At 32.2% G+C, this 26,723-nt stretch overlaps 1 protein-coding gene across 1 annotated transcript in view; it reads right to left on the minus strand.

The window, feature by feature from the left end:
- The window catches only part of LOC148284167 (membralin-like), a 382,657-nt gene that overhangs the window by 281,931 nt on the left and 74,003 nt on the right, over positions 1 to 26,723 (minus strand). Inside the window, exon 7 of the mRNA XM_088242544.1 lies at positions 22,384 to 22,441. Within this exon, the coding sequence (XP_088098670.1) occupies positions 22,384 to 22,441 (58 nt within the window). The remainder of the gene's footprint in view (positions 1 to 22,383; positions 22,442 to 26,723) is intronic.

Raw genomic sequence — 26,723 nt, forward strand, 5'->3', positions numbered from 1 at the left:
TAAAAAACCCAATGACAAGTTGAGAAAATATGGATGTGGGCAGATTCCCCATGGCAAAAATGTTTTTCCTCTCTGTTGAAATAAATTTAGAGATAGACTTTGTTTTAAAAAAATACAGTACCTACCTACTGCAAATTATTTCATTTCAATTTGACCGGCAGTACAACTGCCTTTAACCTACATATTGCACGGTGGTCTCCTTTTATAAAGCTTTCAGTAAGTACTTAGGATTGATTTACTTCGTCCATCAACATCAAGTATTGTCAATTAACTGTAGATAATTTTAATTAATACAAAGGTTCGAATCCGCCGCGTGATGTAGTGGTTTTTGCAAATGCGCTTTCGACAGTGTATAGTGGCCATGTTAGTAAAACTACAGCTGACAAATTTGAAGGTTATAATAAATGTTGGGCAAATCATTATAGAAAGTTGCAGTGTTGAGCGATGCATGCAAATCGTTAAAATTTACTATCAAAATGAGTGCTCGGTTCGAAGTATATTTCGGACGAAAAACCAAATTTAGCGGCGAGGCCCATTTTTGGATGAATGGCTATGTAAACAAGAAAAACTGTCACAATTGAGGAGATAATAATTCACATGGGATCCATCAATTGTGAATGAACCTAGAAAACGTTATTTTTTAGAGTGGATTTTAGTCCGGCAGGGTCATTAGTCCTTACTTCTTCCAAAATGAAGCTGGCACCGCTAAAACTGTCAACGGCGGAAAGTACGGGTCGATGATAACCCATTTTCGGTGGCCTAAATTGGAATATATGGATCTTAACGACATGTGGTTCCAACAAGACGGCGCTGCGTGCAACACAGCTTATGCAACAATGAACGACAAATTCGACGGCATGGTTATCGTGCATTTTGGTGACGTCAACTAGCCAACATGATCGTGTGATTTAACGCCATTAAACTTTTTCTTGCGATTCTGTGCTAAATCACCGGTCTATGCGAATAAACCGCAGACGTTTGATGCCTTTAAAATTATCATAAACAATGCCATCAATGATATGGAGCTTTAATTATGCGGTCGAATAGTCGAAAATTAGACCTCTCGGATATGCGCTGTCCAGTGAAGCCACGGCGGCCATTTGGCCAGTTTCATATTTCATGCATAATGTAATCGAATACTCTTTTAAATAATATTATTTAAAAAAATGACATCTCAAACACAATTTTTTTTTTCAATTTAAAGTTCAAGCGCCCTTAATGGAAAACCCTACATTTATTTTTTTTTATGACAAAATTTTCAGTCTTCATGGACATTTGAAGCGTAAAACGGATTATTTTAATCAATATTTTATAGTTTGTCGATTAAGAAACAGTGAGTTAAACAAACCAACCAATGACAGGTCATAAACTTTGTAAATGCCTAGACATCCATTTTTTTCTTCATTAAAATTATGTTCTCCATCTCTGTAATACCTTATTCTATTTTTTTTTCTTTGTCTCATAAATATATCAAATTAATACGCTGAAAATGGTATACCAGTAGCACATGCCGCAACAAAAAAGAAGAATAATGCAAGAAGTTTGATAAATTAAATTTAATAAGGATTTAACGTTAATACTCAGAAGCTTGAAATTTCATTTATCGAATTGAATTTCCAACATACCGAGTTCTTCCTGCGAAACTGTCGGCGCAAGAAGGAACAAATAGAAAAAGCAACGAAAAAGACAGATAAAAGAGATAAAAAGAAGCGGACGTTTGTTGCTGGAAGCGGAGCACACATTTGAGAGCAATTAAAAAATGTTTATGGAAAAATTCAAAAGCACTTTAGGTAATAATACAACGGAAAGCTCGTACCAAAGCTTTATGAGTACTGAGAAACATGGGGAGGAGTTTGTTGCAGTGTCAGTCAAACTTCGGGCCGCGCAAGTGTATAAAGGAAGGGATTTAGTAAAGCTTCGAGCAGTACTCGCTTTACCGCGTAAAATCAGTAAGTCCGTCAAAGTGGCACTCCGCATATTGCCAGTCGGATCAAAACGCTCCTGGCTACAGGAACTTAAACCAGGATTCATGCATCAAATATACACAGTTGCATTCGGAATATACTAAACTGAATCAAACGAACACAAATAGAATAAAAAAACAATGTAAAACATAAATGCTAATCTAACAGGACTGCAGAAGGCACAGGTGAATTGCGCAGCTAGAACTCATTAGCTTAGAATGCAGCATGTTTGGAAAACAAATCATCTGTTTAAAGAAAAACCCACGTTAGTTATGGATACAGCGGCTCATTAAATGGCTAATGGGCCCTAAGATAAAACGTATTTTATTTTTACGGTTTTTTCAGCGTAAAAGTCGAAATGAGAAAAACAATGTTTTGACTATAATATATTACGCCGATTGTTTAAAATACAATTTTCTGCTCATTAAGACATACCGATTGATAAATAATGATAAATATACCAATTGACTATTGAAATAATCAACGCACATAAGTAATAATGTTGTGTGTAAACATTCGATAATTATGTTGATGTTTTTGTATGTAGTAGGTACCTGCGAGATCGTTTGTATACATCCAGCACAAACGTTTAAGTCTTTGAGTGTGGGGGGGTAAAATCTGTAAACTTTTGAAATATCGCTAGCAAACGTTCCACTTGTGTTTATTTTCACACAAAACATTATTCTTGAAACTTTTCTTTAGTGTATTACTGCCATCGGAGAAGAGCTTCATAAAGGAGGGCGATATTATTGTATCTCTAATATTTTTCATACGTGGGACGAAGTTTATACTATTATTCGGTTTGCTTTGGAAAAATACAAGACATTGCTTGCTTGCGGCAAAGGAAATTGGAAGGGATTGGTAACGTAGTAACCACAGGCTTATATGCTGTACAAAGTGTTCCCTCATATCGAGAGATCGTTACCTGCGAAGAAAATGGGGACGTTTCATTTCTATTTCTTTTGGAGTAACAGAAAAAAAGGAAGATGAAAGACGACATTTTTATAGAAACACTTAAATAAAATTCTTAGAAATACTTAACATTAATGCCCAATTATTCTTACTTATTTTTATGGAGTAATTTGAGTGGGATTTGCCTTCAGACAGACGGATATTTTCTTGGAATTTTAAAAACAAAGCAAAAGTCTGGTCTTATCTATGATCATAAAGTTCCAACACTACTTGAACTCATTTTAAATAAGGCAAGCAAAATACAAATACATAAATGTCTTCAACGTAGAAACGTTTTTGACAGGTCAAACATCATTTAAATGAAAACAAGAAATGGAAAAAGTATGGACATAAATTATGTAAAACAATTAATACGTTATTGTTAATAATAATTTACATAGACAGGGAAACATTAGTGATAATAATTTAATTGCAAAATAATCTAAATAAATATTAGGTAAGTATTAGGTAAAGGTAGGTTGATTACAAGAACAAAGTTGTGGAAATAACTATTTATATTCACGAATAATTTAGACCGACGAATAGGTACTTTAAAGAGTAGATACAAGAACATGTAAATAAAAATACGTATTCACTTAACAAATCGTGTGAATAAATGATGAAAGGAAAAATCAGGTCAGAACATGGCATAGTGAAATGGTGGTGATAGTGGACTGCCATTTAATGTTGATTTGAAGTGTCCTTTGTCATGGCTGAGCTTGTACAGCCGCTGAAAGGGTTTCCGGCCGCCATACCACCGGGAACTATAAGCGGTGACACGAATGGGTGGTAATAGTGACCGGTTGGTTCGATCGTCCAACTCCCGACAGGGTGCTAGTGTATGGGAATATTAGATACACTTTTGGCATTGTATTCCCGTGAAAGAATAGATTATCCAATACGCACTATTGTCTAAAACGTGTCTAAGCCAAATCAAGAAATCACAAAAATAAATACATCTTTGGCATTGTATTTCCATAAAAATATAGATTACCAAATTAAAACATTTGTATTAAATGTGTCGTACAGATAAAATGCAATATTAAGAAAACAGTTCTTAATAAGCCTATACAATACATTAACATACAACTTAAATTAATTTTTATTATTATTAATTGTTACATATTTTTTTTTTCCACTTTTAAATAAAAAAAATAAAAAATTAGGATTAACTTTCATTTTGTGATTGTTTTTACAATGAGTATTATAAACCTTTAAGTACTAGCCTTAAAGTGTAATTTTATTAAAAGAATTCATTAAGTTTAAAATGAAATAATCAAGTTGAAAACACAAAATTAAAAAAAATAATTGTGAAGAGTACTTGAGAAGATTTATCTTAAAATCGACACCAAACCAAAAAAAACATTAGGTGGCATATGCAGATTTTTAAAAATTTCTATCGAGGAAATGACGTAATTTTTCTCACCACATTTTAAACAAACAAAGAATCCAAGTAAAAACTTTTTCTTTTCTACCGCAATAGGATTAATAAAGCTTCAGTTGGCATTCAATTTTTGTTGAAAAGTAAAATACAGCCTTGACTTCTTGTTTACTTTCAATTTTGAGAAATACATTTAAGTTTTAAATGAATATTCAAAGATTCCTGCTTGTAAATTTTTAATCAAAACGAGACCCCAAACAGTCGAAATCGCCAAAAAAATATTAACCGTAAACATGTGTCAGTCGGGAAAAAGTTATTTCGGATTATATTCGATGGGTAGTCTTTTGACGCACTAACGGGCATCAAAGGACGATTTATAATGCCCGGTGAGGACGCACTATTTGGAATGAATGTCCTTCTACAAAAATGTCGAGATCAGCGAAAAGACGTTTTTGCTTGCTTTATTGACTACGAGAAGGCATTTGACAGAGTAAAGCATTCAGAATTACTGAAACTGTTACAGGAGTGCCAGCTGGATGACAAGGATGTTAATTTCATAAAGAACCTTTACTGGCAGCAGACAGCTGTGATAAGATTAGGTCACAATGTAACGAGAGATATTGCAATTAAGCGTGGAGTGAGACAAGGCTGCATATTATCGCCCTTACTTTTTAACTTATACTCGAACAAGATATTTAAGAATGCTCTCTCTGATGTCAGAAAGGGAATAAGAATTAACGGCGAAATTGTCAATAACATCCGATATGCTGACGATACCGTTATCCTGGCTGACAACGCATGTGTCCTTCAGGAACTTCTTAATAAAATTGACGAAGCTGGTAGAGTAATGGGCTTGAACATCAATGTGGCCAAAACAAAGATGATAGTGTTTAGCCGAAACCCTCACAATAATGCTGTATTGCTAATAAATGGTCAAACAATAGAGAGAGTGACTAACTTTAAATACCTCGGCAGTCAAATCACTTCTGATCTGGATCCGGATAAGGAAATTAGATGCAGAATAGAAATAGCACGATCAGCATTCAATGGCATGAAATCATTCTTCTGCAGTGATAGTCTTAATTTAAAACTGAGACAGAGGATGGTCAAGTGCTATGTGTGGTCAATACTGCTCTACGGGGTTGAAACATGGACTCTCAAGGTGAACTCCATGAACCGATTAGAGGCTTTTGAAATGTGGCTTCACCGGAGAATGCTGAAAATCCCGTGGACAGATTTAGTGACCAACGTGGAGGTGTTGAGACGAGCCAGTGCCGAAAAAGAACTATTGTCCTCAATAAAACAGAGAAAACTCGCATATCTGGGCCATATTATGCGCGGAAGCAAATATACGCTTCTACAGCTTATTATGATGGGAAAGATCGAGGGAAAGCGTGGGGTTGGAAGGCGACAGATGTCCTGGCTGAGAAACATCCGCGACTGGACGGGAGTGCGTGGGGTTGAGGCGCTGTTCCAGTTGGCGCAGGACCGGAATGCCTACTCTAGAGTGATCGCCAACGTCGGGGAGACCTGATATGGCACAGAAAGAAGAAGAGGACGTAAACGGATATACATAAATGAATAGGTCCCCGAAAATATATGTGGATAGAAATTACGGAGGAAAAGGAAATCGGATACCCCCGCACAATGCGATCTACTTCCTGTCCTCGCTTTGTTCCGTTGACTGGGCATTATAAACCTCCATGCTAGATCATATATACTGCTAAAGAACCCACTAGTAAAGGGCGAAAACAGACAAAATCGGACCAAATAATATACTGATTTAATTTTGTTTATTATGTTTTGGACACGTGTCCATAAAAAAACTGGTTTTATTATAATTATTATTATGGACAACTTATATAGCGCCATTTTCGCAATATAACACCTCAAGGGCGATTTACAAAGTAATTATTTATTTATATATCAACGGTTCAAAGAACCATTTACAATAAATTACAGAAAAAAGATTACAGAAATAATCACAGCAGTGAATAATTCATTAGATAATATATAATATTAAATATAACTATATCATTCAACTAAATAATTAAAACTAAACAATTTTTTTTTTTTTAAACTGCATAAAAGTAAAAAAGAAACATACAAATAAAAGATAACTAATTGAAGTGAGAAACCCTAAAAAATATAGCAAATTAAAATTGAGAATAATTTAACATAAACATAAAGTGGCTAGTATTTAGCTAGGTTATAATGAAAAAGAAAAATAATGCTACAACGATATTTTATAAATTATACGTTTTGTGGATCAATGTGAAAGCTTAAATAATCTTAATAACACCTTTATTTTATCAGTTGGTAGGAAGAACTTGGAATTTGGCAAAAAATCCACAAATGTATAATTTACATATAAAGCGCCCTCCGTGGTGTAGTGGTCAAGACGCTTGACTCACGCACGGAAGGTTCCGGGTTCGATTCCCGGTGAGAACACGAAAAATTAAAAATGTGATTTTTCTCAAGCCTGGGTATTCTGTTATGTAATTCACCACTGTAATTGGGCTTCCTGGTCTGTTGTGGTGCAAAACTAATTTTTTTTTAAATAAAGAAATAAACAAAAATACGTATCCAAAAAAACACAGTCTAATTTATATATTTATATATTTTTTTCCCTATGCGAAACCCGTAATTGGTCTTGTTATTTCTTGTTATCCTGTGCGTATTGTTTATTAATATGACTGTGTTGGTTTCAGTAAATAAAATAAAACATAGAAAACATGTCTCTCTTGACAAAAAACTTTTAATTTTTTCTTTTTTAAAATTTAAATCATTCGACAGGTTTATGGATTGGTATATAAAAAGTCATCCATTCATAAGATATACAAAACATGTTCGAAATAATATTAAACTATAAAGAACAAAAAGATAATTTTACAGCAGGGCATCTATATTCCTCAAAAATAAAAAGTAAAATATTCGAATACATCGCGCACACATTATTGGTTGGGATTGATACAGCTTGTGCCACAATACGCGTATTACCCAAACAATTCAGGCCTGGGAACAATCAGTCGTAGTTACACAATGTTGGAAAAAAATTCAGATAGACCTATTGTGGTTAAAAGCGTAAAGTGAACCATTGATATCGGCACAATCAGTCCTGACACGATGACGCAAAACGAGGAACTTTTTTTTAAATTTCGCATCAATCGGTAATGTTTTAAAATCTAGATAATTACAAATGACATATTTATATAATTCAAGTTGGCGTTTATTTTTTAGAACTCCATATTATAATCTTAATATTTAAATCAAACACAGATTTGAGTCAAACAATTTAGTATATTTTATTCTGTAAAAACACATAATCGATCTTTAATAATTCGATCAAACCCTGATAAAGACAAATCAGATACATAAATTAATCAAACGCACTTTCGGAGTGTCATATTGTATTTCATTTTTCACACCAATGTCAATGGCCTGTACTTTATTTATTAATACACACATGCGGCAGTACCGATAAATAAATAAGAGCGTTCTTATGATTTGCTAATGGGGTCTATTTTTTTATTTGTTGTTATTTTATTTATTTATTATAGGGCACAAGTGACTTTTACAATATAAAATATAATAATATAATGAGTAAGTTAGATTTATAAAACTTTAAAAACAATAATAAAACATGGGTATAAAAAGAAAAAGAAAAATAACAAATACATATATATATATATATATATACATGAATGTATATACCAGGGGCGTGCGGTGACTGTTGCTGGGAAGGGATGCTGGGAGGGCTGCTGACAGTATATATTTTTTATATTGATTATTGTTTATTTACGTGTTTCTTATCTAAATATTTGTCATCGTGAAATTAAGAAACCATGAAAATAAATAAATGTTTTTTTAAATTACCTGTAAGTAAATCAATCTATTTGAACTTCAGATCGATCCGACGACGTTCTTTCTTCGAAAAATCGTCGTTGACTAGATCATAAAATATCGATTTTTCCTTCAATTTTAACAAGTTTCTTCTCAATATAAATAATAACGAGAGATAAAAGCCTGTTCTCACCAACTGTACTGCGATTGTATGTTTTCACTCTTTTCATTGCTGAAAATGAACGCTCAGTTAATGCATATGTTGCGGGAATAGTAAAATAAGATTTAACAATCTGTACACTTCGGGGAGAACCTCTTTTATCTCATTATATAACTACTTAACAAAATAATGAAAAAACACTAACATATAGTACCTACATATATTTCCACAATCGTATAAAAATACATTATTAAAAACACAACCGTTATAGATTCATCTTTGACTAAATTACTGATAAGTGACAAGAACGAGACAACCGGCGTACGGCGGAACTGTAAATAACTAGGTTCATAATATAACAAAACAATACGATGTCCGATATAACTGACCAAATTTAATAATAAGCAATTTCATACTTTATGCCATATGATAATAGAGTCGATATTTCATTGCGTTACGCAAAATTGGATGCATATCATTCCTGGCGAGTCTCATAGATCAAATGAAAAATATATTTTACTTAATGAACATGCGCGAGATCGGATTTTGAAGTATGGAATCAGACTCAACTTTATTAGCAGAATCCAGCTTATCTTAAAATACAAGGCGAATGTTAGTATAGCGTATTATGTTGGTACAGGAATTACGCGTACGCGTACATACGTAAGTAGATATGAATAGTGAAATTATTGTTCGAGTTTGGGAATCGTTCGCGATAGAAAGATCTTCTTGGACATTTATATTAAGGATATTTTGTGGATTTTTTCCCTTTCATTATTATTTATTTTTAAATAGATATACATCATTCTACATTTTTTTCAAGGGATGCTCCGCATCCACAGTATCTGAGGACAGAACGCGCCTGGTATATACATGTAAATGTCAGTATACAAAATATATTAAAAAGTCGGTATATATGAATATAAAATGAGTTTTGAGGTTGGCACTTTTTTTCTTAAAAGCCTATTGTAAATCTGAGAGAGAAATAAGTAATTTTTGAAGTCGAATTAAAATCTGACATAACGAACGCCTAGATGTGAAAATAATGTCGCTAGGTTCTGTACTATTAACAAATAAGAGTATCTAGGCGTTAGAAAGTTACCACTTTAAAAAAAAAAATTAGTTATTATATTTGTTCCATCTGTTTTACTATCTTTCCGAGTGTACGTATCGAGACGTTCAAGGAGCCGGCTTTGTAGTCGATCGGTAGATACATACTTACGATCGTTAAGCTTACCGTCTAGGTGATTTCCAAAAGTCATAAAAAATTCATGTTCAAGCGAGCATTTTTTGCTTGAATTGGGATTTATTAGAGTTTATAATCGCTTTGAAGTGAGCACTTTTTATTACAGGCACAGTGCCATGATTATGAACGTTATCTTCATCTGTATATATCGAGACGGTATACTTAACTTCTGTACTGTCTGTATCTTACCTCGGTATGTTTCTACCTATTTGTCATATCGACATCATATGACCAAAACGAACCAATGGAATGACCACAAGCAATTAGTCCGCGTTCCTTACGTCATTAACATTTAAAATAGTTCTCATTTATATTTTTAAAAGACTTCTGTGACAGAAAGTGCCAACTTCAAAGCGATTATAAACTCTGATAAATCCCAATTCAAGCAAAAAATGCTCGCTTGAACATGATTTTTATATGACTTTTAACCATTGCCAAAACGATATGCTTAACGATCGTCTGCATTTATCTACTGAGGTAGTACGTAGCGATTACAAAGCCGGCTCTCGATACGTTCTCTCAGAAAGATAGTAAAACAGATAGAAAAAATATAATAACTAAATTTATTTTTTATAGTGGTAACTTTCTAACTATAGGACAGAACCTAACGAGATTATTTTTGCATTTAGCCGCTCGTTTCTCATAATCTGACAGTTGTATCGGAATACAATTTGACTTAAAAATTTACTTTTTTCTCTCTCATATTTTTAATAGTCTTTTAAAAAAAAGCGCCATCCTCAAAACGGTTAAAAATTTAAATAAATCGTAACTGAAGGAAAAATTATTGATCGTTTACCAGGGCTGCATTTGACGAGAATCCATATACTAAAAACTGGAAAAAGGTTTTTTTTGTATGAAAAAGTTTATTTTTAAAACAACATTCGTTTTTTATGGTTCCTAATCAGATTATTTCCTTAAATTATTTTTGATTTTATTTCTTTTTACTGGATTTTTGGTGAAAGTAACTGGCATTTCATACATTAAAAAAAAATTGTATTCCTACATAAAATGCGCCCCTGTTGCTAAGAAGAGTAGAGTTTAACATTTGTAAAAAGAATTCTATATTTGAAAATAGATTATTTCAAGTTTTAGGATTCAATCACAAACATTTACCTAGGTACCTACTTACTTTTAAAAGTTACACCATCTTTTTTACATTTATCCGAACGGATTTTTACGCTACTTTGCTCATCTAATGAGAGAACTAATGAAAATCGGACCTCTCGGATTAAACAACGCCGTGGTGGACATTTGTCCGACATTATCTTTAAAAAGTAAAATATTATTTAACATGACTGTACCTATCCGTTTTATGTAAAATAAAATTTGTTTTATTTTTTAATTTCAAATTCATTAGTTCAATTACAATTAATCAATGTTTCCGCGTGTACAATAAAATTTTAGAGAAAAAGTTACAAATTGCTTTTTTTAAAAAAAATATTTTCAATTTTTTGTGTTATGAATTTATTTTTCGCGATCTGGCAACATTACGCGGCGCCTGATCGCAACACCAGATCGTCAGCATAAGTAGCTTTTGCAAATTATTCGTTAATCGTAACCATAGTATATTCTAAAATATTTATATAGAAATGATTTGAATTCACAAAGACTCGAGTTAAAAATGTCGATACGAGAGGTACATTCATTTCCTCGTCTGTGTACGCACGGTATAGGTGAGTGACAAAGATAGTTGGTTTGAAAAGGGTGACAGTAATATAGAGTATTTTGTCTAGTTCTACGTGTTGATATATTAATATTTATCAAATTCAGGAGTTCGCAACAATCGAATTTAGAATTAATGATTTTATGTAAAAATATTAGGTCAGTTATTGTCCTGCGAACCTTATAAGTAGGTTTATTCAAAAAAATAACAAAGACATGTAGTTACTTTGTTCTATAGGAATATGCAGTTTGAAATTAATGCATATTAAAAATTTTCGTTCGACTCTTTTAACATTATTTATGTGAATTTTGTAAAAGGGGGATCATATAGTAGAGTTGCACTCTGATAGGCTTATAACCAAGGATATATACAAGAGTTTCATTATTTTAACTGATTCAAAATCCTTTATGGTTCTAAGAATGAAACCTAAAGCTTTCATACTTTTAGAAGTAATGTGGTTGATGTGGCTTTTGAATTCAAGTGTTTCGTCAAACATGACAACAAGATCTCGAATCTCTGTGACTTTTTCCGGTTGAATATTATTTATTGAATCCGGAAATACAATTGAAGATTTATTTCTACAAAAAGATAATAATTTACATTTATCAACATTTAAAAACAAATTATTAGAAATAGACCAGTAGTATAGTTATAGTCTTTAATAACCGTGTTAGAAAGTGGGAAACAATTTCGACCTCGAACCTCCTGCTCTGGAGTGCGTGACACTGCCCACGGGACCACGGCCAGTCTTCCCGTGCCCGTTCATTGGGGGCACAAAAACCTAAGTTTAGCGAACAATTCAAAACATTTTTTTTTAAATTTATTCTAAATTTAATAATTTCAAGAAAGATGAAACGTTTATGAACTGGTTTTCATTAAATTTAAATAAACGTTTGAACATTTTCATAAAAACAGTATTATTCAGCCACTTTCTCTAGCTGAAGGGTTTCTGAAAACATTATCCTTACATAATATTATGTGAAATTAAAAATTCGTGTTGATTTTTCAAAATTATAAAAACAAGATTCTTTGCGAGAACTCGTTTTGATCCGTACGATAGGGTACGTATTTACACGAAAATGAGGGCGGCGTTTGAAGGGGTATGCAGGGTATATTGTACGGGAATAATTGTACGAATACAAGGGTTAAATCGAGGCTAGTGTCTCGGACTCACGGCTCAAAGGTCCGTGGTTCGAATCCTACTCTGCCTCAACTTGATTCCATTTTCTAATAGTGAGTTATATACAACTCGTTGAAAATATTCTCAAAATTAAATAGTCGGGTAAATTATAAGAATGCAAATAATTATTTTCTAAAAAAAAGGGGTTAACCACTGTGTTAAAATTTACTTTACCTTTTTGGATTGATCCACTCATCGATCCATATGAAGGTAAGATGATCAGTCTAACGCTTCAGGTACCAGTCCAGAGACTATAAAATATTCTGGTGTGAAAACACCCTTTTAAATTACAATATTTGAGTGTCCAAATGTTTGTATACAAAATACTGGATTTCACCCCCTCGGGAGTCATTAAGATTAACAAATTACAACAGACCACTTTACACACTGTGTAACATTTACCGTTTTGCCTATGTTTGAACATCCACGTTTCTTCAATTCTTTTATTGGTTGATTTTAGTGAAGTTAAAGAGCTGAAACCTTTATTGTTGTAAAGAGATTCATCTGACTAAATTATTTCACATACTAGGCAAAGCCTGAAAACAATTTTCCAATTTTTAAACTTCTTGGACCAGTTGGTTTCATTACAATATTTAAAAGTAGAGTGGCCACTTAAACCAGCCAATGACGGGTCATAAGCCCAGTAAATGCCTAGACTTCCATATTCCCTTATTTAAGGTTTTCTCCATCCCTGTTGTAATTTGTTAACCCTTTTAAATATATATTTCATGTCAACTATGTCGGGAATCGAACCCGAGACGTCTCGCATGGTAGGCAAACGCGCTGATCATTTAACCTTTAAAAATAAAGATCTAATATATGTAAATAAAATAAGAAAGAAAGAAAAGAAAACAATAAAAATGTATTTAACAACAGATAAAAATACCGAGTGTCTTAAATGAAAGTTTTACATAAATCTGTGTCTGTCTGGCCACTTTCGTAATAAAAACATAATTTGATTTTTATTACGACATGTTTTCAAGTAAAGTGGAAACATTATTATTATCGAGTAGCAATTAAATTATATTTTGCATTAGTATTTTGTCACTCGTGGTAAAGGAGGTTTCCCAATACAAGGCGATTAATGTCCCCAGCAAGTAATAAGAAATTGAAAAATATGCCATCGGCTGTTACACATATTTTTCATGGCTAATATGGAAGAAGAAAAAGGTGTACACAAAGAAGTATTGAATTTCTCGTAATTCAGTGAGATGTGAATATTGAATTCACCCGAATATAAGAAGGGAAGAAGATTTTAGAGAAAGCTACGACTACGAGGAAAAATCAGAGTAGAATTTTACATTCATTTTATTGAAGCTCATATATTGCACATTTAAATACGACTTATCGCTTTAGGGCGGATCTTTAGGAAAACCTCAAGCGTAAAATCATCGAGCGAGTTAATTAAATTTCACTTACTAAATTTTATCAAATATTTGTAAATAAAAAGGAAAGCTTTAAAAAATCATGTTACTTTGATTAATAATCAAACCTTTCAATATAGCCCATTATACGATGTTCTATTGTAATGGTCACCCTATACCCAATACACTATAATATGTAAATAAATATTTTTGATTTATATATCGAAGAGTCCCGACATAACACGGAATTTTCTAACAAGTCGGGATATAAAAAACATATAATTATGTCTATGTAAAATTGTGTATTTTGTGCATTAAATAAAATAAATAAATACCTATTAAACTCACGCCCCTCCTTTCATCCCCTCCCTTTTTTCAACTTTGCCTCCCACAAAATAAAACATAAACTATTTTCATGACCTCATTTATTTATTTATTTATGCATGTTTGTCCTAATCAGTGGATGTGCTTATTAAAATGCATGTCGTGTTGGTTTTATATTTTTGTGCAACTATGGTGATGGTGCATAATGGGTTTTGTATGTTAGTTTAGTTGGGGTTCTGGCGAAGAGACACGAAACCGGTAGACATAGAAATGTCGGTAAGTGGTTAAATACAAACATTTAATAAAATTTAGTAAAATGTTTGACCACAATGTTAATGCTTTAAATATTAATCGAATTTCACTTAAATAACACACACTTTTTATGCGGTAAACAATTTTCCTTCATAAAATCAATGGATATAGCAGATATAATAAATAGATTCGTTACTCCTATACTAGCTAAAATTAAGATACAACAAATATTTCATTGCGCTCAGTAATTGGATAAAAATATTTCAATAAACAATATTATTTTTGTGAAACTTGCAAACTGTTTGAATGTGTAATTTATGCACATAAGTATAAAAATATAAAATTATTGGCGGTTTTAAATTAAATGTATACATAGATACGTTCATTTAGTGTAAAATAATATCTAAGCACTCATATTTGGATACTTTTTACAGTTATGTATGTTTTAAAATGTGTTTTTTACAAAAGAAAACTGAAAATAACACATATGGGCAAAAATCTACAAAAATTTTTTTTTTTCCAAATGAAAGTTTTAATGTAAATTGTGATTTTGCAAATATTTTTTAATTATAATAATAAAAATACGTTTTTAGTTAAGTTCCACTTTTATTTAAAATGTTCACCAGAGATCGGGTTTCGTCGTGACCAACATCGTCAGACTGGTGGGAATGTGGGTAACGCTTTTAGAGAACCACATAATTATCTCCCTGCCCAGGACATTAAGGGACCAGCCTATTATAGTTTTCATAAAATTTAAAAACAATTAATTCAAATATATTCTTACCATAAAAATACATTAAATCATATTTTTGAGATTTCTTTTTATCCATAGGATTATTACTATTTTTATTTTAAAACATTCAAACAATACTTGATCTCATATTATTATTTTTACTTTATGTTTAAATTTGTTTAACTTAAACTAGTTTATTGCCAAAATTATACAACATCATATTTTTTTAGTTTCTTACTAGTCTGACGATGAAAATTATAAATAAAAGTAGAATTTAACTTAGTGATTATTTTTATTTTTAGGTACTTACATACAACTAAAAAATATTTGACAAATTACAATTTACATTAATAAACCAGTCTGAAGATGTCGGTCACGACGAAACCTGGTGACTGTTGAAAATTTTAAACTAAGTGGAACAGTTTTTTTATTTTTATAATTAAAATGCAGTGCTACCTCTTGGTTTCACGTTTCTTAACGTCAGTAGAAAAATTCAATCTATTTATAATTTTTAGGTATAAAAACAACCGACATGTACAAAATTTACAGAAGAATTTTTGTACGTAAGAATGTAGGTACACTTTCAATTCAATTTATTTTACAGTTTTTGCAAATACATTTCATACAATATTACATATGTAGATAAATCCAGGATCAACCTACGGTGTAGTCAATCTTCTATTTTCGTAATATTTTTTTTACTACTTATAGTTAGAGAGCAAAGAATAAAAATAAACGTAAAAAATCGAGTAAAAATTAAATAAGGGATTTGCGGTGAAATCGATGAAGGAAAGTACAAAGGGTAAGAGATAAAAAACGGGATGCTTTGGGCACGGTATTTCATATTAAAAGCAACAAATCAGCGCTAAATACATGATTTAGATTGGCTTTCCGCGCCTAAAACAATCGAAATTTAATTATATTTTTATTTTCAAAGAGGTTTTAAAAACAATTGAAATCAATTCACGCTAGATTAAATAAACGGAATTTCTATTTGAAATTATTTGATTCATCCTATTGATGTTGTTTGGTTCTAAATATAAAAAAAGGCGTTTGCGTATTTATACCGAATATTGAGAATAGATTCAGTGCGGTGAATAAAGAAATGGATTTCAAATGAACATTTTAATAAGTGCTTGACGCTGTTGGCCACCATACATTTTATGATTTTGGGTTCGATTACCAACATCAATTATTAAATAAAGTAGGTATGTTACGCTAACTTATATTTAAAATCACAAGACTGGATCTGAAACGTAAGAATGATCATCCGATGGCCGTGTCGTTTAAGTTGAAGTACTCTCTTATGGTGGAAAGGGTTCAGAAGAATTTTTTTCATTTCTCTACATGAAGGAGTGCGGATATTATTCAATTCAATTCATTTATTTCAAAATAACATATACATAACAAACTAACATTCAAGACGTACATATTATAAATAAATAAAAAATACATGAAAGAGACTCTTGTGAAAGTAGTAAGAGGATCCTGCTGCCGGAAAACCCTTCGGATACATGAAACAGATTAACATCCAAAGCGATGTTGTTCAGCATGGCGACAGCAATTCTAACAGGCATAACCATCGGCAAGTTGATCCTGTATATCGGAATATGAAACAATCTATGCTGACGCTGTCTTAGGTAATTATCAGGAACATACAAACCAATGCTCCGCATAATTTCAGGGTTGTCAATAATACCGCGCAACAATCGATAAAAATGTGTGGTCAAATACACATTCCTTCTATTCTCTCATTTGTTGTAGCCAAGCATACTCTGGAGAAACTTGGTAGGGTAGAGCCAAGGATAATACCCGCATTCTCTCAAGTAGAGATATCTCAGATACTTCTTTTGGCGTTTCTCTATCATAAGAGAGAACTTCAGTTCATGTGGCCCCCAAATCATCGAACCACTCCCGAGTCTACTTCGCACCAAGGAGTTGTAAAAAATTCTCAGTACGCGGGTATTTTCAAAAACCCTGGCAATACCCAGAACCAATCCTAAAATCTTCAATGTATTACTACTGCTTGTCTCTATGCTTACAAATCTAATGCCCAGATCCTTAACATTCGATGTTCGTAGCAGATTCTGGTCATTCATTCCGTAGCGAAAAAATAAAGTTTTTTGGGCTCTAGTGAAGAACGTAACTAAACACTTGTAAACATTAAATCTAAGTTTGTTTCGCCTTCTCCATTCAGATAAATTAGATATATCCGCTTGGAGAAGACGAAATTTGTCAAAAGTTGTCACCTTTAAAAACAGTTTTAAGTCATCCGCAAACGACAGAAAACGCGAGTTCAAAATTACATTTTTAATATTATTAATGAAAATTGAGAACAGCAATGGACCCAAAATAGAGCCTTGCGGGACACCCAAGAAAGTATGGAAACATTCTGACGCGAATAGACCAACCTACTGAGTTCCTCCGGGGTATGCTTGGTTGCAACCTTTTAAATACCAGAAGGGAATACGCATCACGCATTTAATTCGTGGGTAATAAATAGACTTCCATGCCTTCATTCTCTAACGGACTTTCATAATGATCAGGCGTGATGCCACGCAAAAATATGCCGTCGTCTATAGCAATAAATAGAGACATTTACCCAAGCGTCAACCACAACCATAATACAAGATACTCTAATAGGGATCTGATACTAAGTGAAAGGGTCAACACTGTTCTGGCATCGAGACAACACTATTACGTAGGCGAAAAGGTCCATAACCTTTTGCCAGAATCGTGGAAAGACGAGTGTTGTCAAGTTACGGAAGGTGTTGACCTCACTCTTTCATGACATTGGTCGTAGGGAGTCAGAAAAGTTGATGCATGCCACGGATTGGAGATTCCTACTGGATGTCAAAAATAAAATATAAAAAATAAGGAATAATTTATTAAAAATTTATATTTATAGATGACAACCATGAAGTTTCGCATAAATAAATTGTCTATGTTTTTATGAAATCATGTATGTGTATGCGCATGGGTGTATGCACGTGTGTGTGTATGTATATGTGTATTTATGTGTGTGTATATATATATATATATATATATATATGTGTGTGTATATATGTGTATGTCTGTATGTATATGAATCAAAATGTGTATCGGAATAAGTTTATATTTTGTTTGTCTGTGCTCTATATTAATTTGTTAACTATTAGAATATATCAAAATGTAATTGCCTAGCTTAGAACGGGGTATGTACCCTTGTTAGCTGGGCAAAGTGAACATGGAATTGTATTTTGATAAAAAGTGTGAATAAATAAGTAAAATAAATAAAAAAAAATTTTTTTAATAAAATTGACTGCAACTTCAAAAAACAAAACGGACATATCATCTCATCAATAAATGCAAACTAATTCATCATTTAGCAAATACCGATAAAAATATGTGAAACGTATTAAGAAAAATTTAATGTATTTTCGTAATCAATATGGATATTGAGAACAAATATTTTCATACATAACATTTACAATAAAATTTTAAAGTTTAAAAAAATTCTCCACAAAAACGTGACATGTTTGGCCTTGACAATTGAGACATCGAGATTCATGACGATATTTGTTTCTGGACTTTTTTTTCTCGTAATATAATTCTTAGACTTTTATCTGTGCTCGAAAATGAATTTTACCTTTTCATATTCATGTTTACATATTTTTTTATAGTTAGTTACTTATGGGCTTTTACTTGTTACTATTGTTGAAGTTATTAATTTTATTACGTACATGTTTTTTTTTTCTATGTTGAACAAAAATAAATATGAATGATTGCATTTTTTTAGGGCCACGCAATATTTGCTATATCATAGATGTTGCTAGTATAGTAGAAACGCGTCTACGTATTATACATCATTGTATCCAACCATATTGTTTAATATGATAGAATATAAAATAAGTTTTTCAAATATTCTTTTTGATAAAATGCGTATCTGATTCGGTACAGAAATTGTGTAATTATTTGTATCTGGTTTGTTCTACTTTGCAGTCTGATATCTATTTCTATTTATTCTGTTATCAATCTACCACGCCTTCCCATCGCGCCATCACACCCACTGTTCTCCCTCCCCTCGTCATCCGGTTACACCAAAACGGAACAGTAAATAATCGAATATCGTACCGTCTCGGCCGGCTCTAGAAAACTGATTGAATTCGAAGGTTTGCCGATCAAACGAAACATGCGTATTAACATCGTTACTGATATGAAAATACAGCGGTGAAAACATTTTATTTCTACATTTATTTGGAAACACTTAAAAAGTTGGTTTGGACCTACAGAGCAAATGGAGAGCGAAAACACGACTAAAAAGAAATATGATGCGAATGTTGACAGATGCATAAAACGAGAAAGCCCGAAAAAAGCACGGCGTGACCAAGTTTAATAAATACTTTATTCAATAATATTTTCAGTATGCCCACGTTTATAAACAATGCTGGACTTTACTCCCAAAGAAGTGTATCAGGAATGAAACTTATTATAGCGGTCTCCATGGTGTAGTGGTTAGGACGCTTGAATCACGCACAATCATGGTGAACTGATTCAGGTTGGTTTCATTCAGGTGAATCTCACCCACTTTTAGCACTTTTTCTTCACAAAAGTCAACAGATAGAAGAGTTGAGGAAATGTGGATGTTTAAACATAGGCAGAATGGTAAATGTTACACAGTGTGAAAAGTGGCCAATTAAACCAGCCAATGATAGGTCATAAGCCCTGAAAAAGCCTAGACTTTTATATTCTCTTCTCAAAAATGTTTTCCCTCTGTTGCAACAAATCAAAAAGTTTCAAATACTTCAATATTTAATAAGTATATTCACAATACGTTTGTGTTCAGATAATCAGAATTCTCTTTAAATCGTAAAAAATTCCAGAAATGATTCGATGTATATAAATATAATACGAAAAACACAATAAAATGCATTTATATAAATCAAATGACCAACCTTTATTTTTGTATATGTAAATTAATTTTCATTTATTTAATTACTTCATATATCTTCTTATTTTCACTTTTCTTTTCTTTAAAAACAATTATTTTTTTATCTTTAGCCCAATTTGATTTTCTAACTCCATCTTATCTTTATTATTGCTCAAACTGATTTTATTAAGCTACACCCTTATTTTATAATTTTCGAAGGTGGATTTCTACAATTGAGCATATATATGAGTATGATACCAATGCTTACTTACAAATTGTATGTATTTTATGTATCCTTGTTAAACAAATTTTTTTTTAAAGCCACTGCAAATGCGGCGGTCTAGCGCAGAAAAAATTGTTTCACAGACAAAATGTTTTTGCATCAAAAAGCCCAGATAATGTCATGTTGTTCCAATTTATTTTTCAGATGTAAAATTAGCATATAAACACACCTCTATGAGAGCCTATTGGTTCCAAGTAGCAATAAATGCCAGTCGTTTTTTGTTTTTTTTGCAGATGCGGCCTTTTATTTCTGGCAGTGCGATGTATCTATATTTTACCATTATTCGGGCATCCATTAATTCTTTAAATAATGTTAGGTATTAAAACTAGTTAAAATTTAGTTGGTCTCGTATTTTACTAGTTATACTTTCATCTTTATAAGCCTGGGTGTAAGCAATGTAAACTAATGTGGGGTTACCTTTATAAAGTTAGGGCAGGATATGTATATAAACCGGTGGGCATTATAACCGACGTATTTTTTTAAATAAGAGATTCAATACAAAGCAAAACGTAACATACGTTTGAAAAATAAAATAAAAGTTAGTGTTTCAAATCAAAGTTGCGGCAGAGGATACTGGATGAGGGTCTACGTACAATAGCTACCCTTTGGTAATCGTTAATCGCATTCCTGATCTTAGTTTTTACTGTTTACTTTTTATATCTTAGCACTTGAAAAACTTACACTTCGCTCAATGCATATATATATATTTTTAAATTTACAAAAAATAATTTTTAACGTTCTAGAATTTCACTGTGTAACTGCAAAACGTTTGGTAACCTATCTTCTAAAATATGTAATAGTATAATACTTTACTAATTAATTATTTTATACTTGAATTAGGTTAATGCAATCTAGAATTCCAACCGCCCGCGCCCATGCCCTGTGACTACAGCATGTGTTGTGATCAAGGTACTATCGAGAAAAGCGAGACCATTTAAATTGCACACAAACTTGCATTGGGAACCATATAAGACGACGGACACATTAACCAAAAATGGTGACATACACAAACATAACCAGACTATAACACTACCGCATTTAAAAGGCAAAGATAAATGCAGAACAGTCAAAAATAATATAAATTTAATGACATTGTGTACAATATTCTGTGTTTACTATATTAGTTTTATATCACCTGTCGATGGGAGGAGTGCTCCCCCGAAACTGTAGTAGTGTTCTTGTAAAAGAATAAAAATTGTGTAACACTAATAACAAAGTTTTATTTTCATAATAAATTATAATGAAGTGTTACGAAATGAATGCCGATTCAATTGACAATACTATACAATGGATTTAAATACTACAATGACTTGCATTGCTACTTAAAAATTACATTAGACAAATTAAAAATCGACCTGAAAAAGCACATGATGGCTTAATCAACCAGGCGAGACATAACATGACTAGATTTTATATTATTCTAAGAAAAAAAAATAGTTTTCTTGTATATTTGTACAGGTTTTTCGACATATAAACATATATAATCTGATGGGCAACAGAAAATAATAATTAAAGCCTCTCTTCTTCTAATAATTTATTTATAAACTGGGTCACAAATTTAAAAGTCAATAATTCAATTTCCAGATAAACTTTTTATTTGCTTTCGGAATTTTTTGAAATTAAATTATTAACTTCAATTTTTTTTATTTTTTAGTCTCTACATCTATTTTTTATTTATTATATTTCTTATAGTCTTATTTTCCACTTACTCGTGTATAAATAATCTACACCATAGATTTCATATTGTATTCTGGATTTAGTATACCCACGCAGAGGCCATGCCTATGTGGGATTTTTTTTTTTAGTAAATAAATTAATATGTGTGTACCAAAATGTAAACAAAAAAAATAAAAATATTTTTTAAAAGTACAGACATTTGATAGTTTTTTTATGTAGCTCTGCAAAACATGTTGTAATCTAAGTTATATACATTATTAAAATGCATCATGATTGAAAAGGGGGAAACAGAATCCCAACCGTCCATGAGCTTCGTAGCTGCAGAACTTGCTAACATATTTATTGTACAGCGACCTTAAGGTGATTTTTACAAAAATTGCGCTATTGAAATAAATAATAATAATAATAATAGGTAGTTTTGGTATATCCTAGTAAATAATGAAAATAACTTACCAATGAAAACGAATATCTGATGATGCGAGTATCGAAGGAGCATTGATATGGACACCGTCTGTTGAAGAAGTAAACAGCACAAACTAAGTTAAATTTTCATGGCCCGTCGAATACCGATGTTGTTTTTCTGGGCCGTTAGTTCTGATAAAGGACGCCGCATTGCCGTCCGGAAAAATGGCAAGAAAGACGAACACACAACATAACCCAGAAAAACATCATCACAACTCGATTTTTTAAAACACATAATCACAAAACATGGACATAAAGATTGCAAGTAAACATTTAAGGTAAAATTTATATTTGAAGCACTAACTTTGTAGTAATTCATTGTAATAAAATAAATATATAACAGCTTTGTTTTAAACCACTAATTGCTAATTTTTTCTATGGACCGGTTTCGAAACTTCACAAGCTTCTTTATCAAGGCATACTCAACTAATTAATTATAGGTTCGTAGGTTTTCACGGCCTTCAGAATACAGATAGTGTTTTTCTGGGTTATTATGCCGTGTTTGTGGGCTTTGTATTGCCGACGTTTCGGAGCACATTGCAGTGTCCATCTTCAGGGCTGAATGTATGAGTGTAGTTTTTAGTGTGTTTAATTGTGAGGAATTTGTACCGTGTCGCAGTCGGGCAATGTATGTGGTTAAGTGTGTGGAGTTTGTACCGTGGGCTTTGGAAGCACCGGGTACCATGAGGTTCGTAGTCGTAACCCATCATCCCTGTTTATGTTATTAGGATGCTTGTATATTTCTATGGCTTCCTTTATTAAACGGGCTTGATGATTTTTGGGCTTTCCAAGGACATTTGGCTCAAATAAGAAATTATGCCCTGTTTCTATGTAGTGCTCTGCAAGAGCAGATTTATCCGGGTAGCCCAACTTGCATGCACTCTTGTGCTCTTTTATTCTTGTCATTATGTTTCAAGAATAAAAGATCACAAGAGTGAGAATTTTACAAACTCCACACACTTAACCACATACATTGCCCGACTGCGAAACGGTACAAATTCCTCACAATTAAACACACTAAAAACTACACTCATACATTCAGCCCTGAAGATGGACACTGCAATGTGCTCCGAAACGTCGGCAATACAAAGCCCACAAACACGGCATAATAACCCAGAAAAACACTATCTGTAATTAATTATATCCTACATAATATTACATTGTTGATACATATTATGGAGCTTATAAGTCAAGTGTTTTTGTCATGTTGTTCTTTTAGTGACGGACAGTGTAAAGCGAGAATAAAAAAACAATATTTCCTTCAGTCCACTCCTATCTAGTTCTAAAAATCGTATTCATCTCACTTCACACTTCCCATCATTAAAAGAACAACGTGAAGGTAAGGTGATCAGTCTCACGCTTCAGGTGCCAGTCCAGGAACAATGAAATATTGAAGTTTTAATAAAACCTTTGAAAATCAATATTTTACGTCCACACTGCCAGGAATTAAACAAAGGACCATAAAAATGGTGGGCAAACGCGTCAACCACTATACAACGAGGCAGACTTATCCCCACTCAATTTACTTATCCAAGATATTTACCTGAGAGCAGCCATAGAACTGAACACACTCGTCTCGGATTCGGGTTCAATTTCACACACCGAACTGTATTTCTCATCCGCCTGGACAGATTTAGAGATGAAATAAGCGAAAAATTATTGCTGCTTCTTGCTACACACGTGCTGATAAATGTTTATTAGTTGGCTTTGAAATGATCAATAATATTTTAATAAGTTACGAAAATATTCTAATTTTTTTTTTTGCGAATATGCTTATTTATTAAATTTTATAAGCATTTGTTCGCCGAGGGGCTTTTAAATTTTAATGTGTAATACAATAAACAATCAAAATATTTTTCGATTAATTTCAGTGAAAATCTCCCGTGCGAGGGCAATCATTACGAATCAAGTACTTTAAGGGATTATCGATTGAAATTGTTCATCCATAAACAAAATTTTCACTGATAAAACGTTACGCGGGCAGGTAAAAATAAGAACATAGAATATGTCGATCAAACTTGTTTATCAAAGGCTGCACTAATTCGCTGTTAATGCAGATATTATGTACCAAACTTAGTCTCTGAATACAATGTACCGTATCAAATTTCTATAAAACGAAATGAAATGCTAAATAAAGAAACAAGCCACACGCATAAAAAAAAATAGTGAAATTAATTTTCAAAATTTATGCGCCAACATTACAAGTCAAGTAAGTGGTGTTTTTGCTATTGCCACTAAACGTTTGTCTTTCTGGAATCAATTATTTTTCTACTTTTAAATTGTTTCTCATCATACTTCGTATATGACATCATATTTTTATTGTTTAGTGTATAAGACATTAAAATTTAAAAGCCCCTCGGCAAACAAATGCTTATAAAATTTAATAAATAAGCATATTCGCAACAAAAAAAATTAGAATATTTTCGTAACTTATTAAAATATTATTGAGCATTTCAAAGCCAACTTATAAAAATTTAAGCTTAGCATGATGTGTAAAATTTAATATATAATTATTTTTTTTAGGTAATAATGTTTCTTAAAAATCGCAAGTACATTTTTAAATGACGAAACTCGTGTTAAAATGAAACCTTTAAATAGAATTCCGTAAAATTATACAGTGTAATAGAATAAAAAAAAACATTTTATTATTATTAGTATTTAAAAAACGTGTGTTAAAATATACGTAATTTATCAAATATATGTAAAAGGATTGATTAACATATTACAAAAGAAATGGAAAACAGTTTTAAGGGAACATGGGAGTCAAAACATTTAAAGGGATTATGATTTCTCATTGGCTGGTTTCAATCTTTGTCATTAAATGTCAATCTTAATAGCTCTCAACTAGGTAAATCCAGTCATCGTCTGCAAAATATTGTTAATTCGATTGACTATCTCTACTGACATTCCTTTGTAGATTTTTTTTTAATTATAAGTAAAAAACGTTTTTTTATTTTCGACCATCTTAGAATCGTTCACCAGTGACCGGATTTCGCCGTGACCGACATTGTCAGACTGGACTTAAATGTAATTACCAAATAGATAACAGTCACGTATCTGCGAAATCTCAAGAGGATTTAAAATAAATTTGGTCGTATTTCTTTCTTGCTGTTTTCACAATTGAATTGGCATTCCAACATAAAATATCAAGGCATTGTTACAGAAAAAGTCGTAAACTACATATTTTACAGTCGATACACTGTCAATATGTTTGGCGTAAACGTAAAAGACATTAAAAACATATAATATGCAATAATACGTTGTAACTTCAGTCCATCCGAATATTTAATAGCCTTTGTATTTATTAATGTGTTAGTGCTTGTCATTGAATTAAGTTTAGTAAATATACTTTTATATAAATATATATAAATAAACTTTTTCGCGAGGTCGACATCCAATCCCATATCTTTATATATTATCAAACCAACCTGTTCAGAGAGTTGATACCGTACGCGATCTGGGTGTTATTCTTGATAGCAAACTTACATTTGAGAATCACTTCGATGACATACTGACCCGTGCACATAGAAACCTTGGTTTTGTACTTCGTACATGTCAGGTATTTAATGATATCGCGTGTATTAAAATGGTCTACTTTGCTCATGTTCGCAGTTTGCTCGAGTATGCCTCTTCTGTTTGGTCTCCACAATATGTCACACATAAAGAAAAGTTTGAGAAAATTCAATGGACATTTCTTAGACATCTTAACTGGAGATGCAGGTATACCGATCTCAATTATATGTCTTCCTGCAAAAAACACCACTTGCTTACTTTAGAAGATCGCCGTCTACTGTTGGACATGGGGGTGCTTCATGACATACTCAGTGGACGCCTTGATAGTCCGGCTCTTTTGTCAGAGTTATCATTAAATGTCCCCGGCTACCGCACCCGTCACACGTCGAGCTCTCTATTTCATGTGCCAGCAGTTCGTACGAACTATGCCCAGAACTCTCCACTTATACGTTTTGCTAGTGAGTATAATTTGAACTTTCCCCTTATTGATCCATTTGATTGTAAAAAAATAACATTTAAAATGCGCGTCTTAAAACATTCTTTTTTGTCTTATACTTAGTTTCAATAATAAAGTTTTATTTTATTTTATTAAATTTTATCTCTATTTCTTAATATTTTATATATATTTATATTTTCGATACCTGACACCCTCTTTCCAATATAACACCCACACACCCACCCTCTCACTCACTTACACTCACACAAACACACTAGTATGTATTGTACGTGTATTTAATGTATTTCTGTGGATATCTGTCATTGGTTTTATTCTCTGTATATGTTATTTGTTATATTTGTATTACATGTATTACTGTTGA

The sequence above is a fragment of the Micrasema longulum genome, unplaced genomic scaffold (assembly GCF_059751315.1).
Source record: "Micrasema longulum isolate JH-2025_06_02 unplaced genomic scaffold, ASM5975131v1 h1tg000142l, whole genome shotgun sequence".
Taxonomy (NCBI): domain Eukaryota; kingdom Metazoa; phylum Arthropoda; class Insecta; order Trichoptera; family Brachycentridae; genus Micrasema; species Micrasema longulum.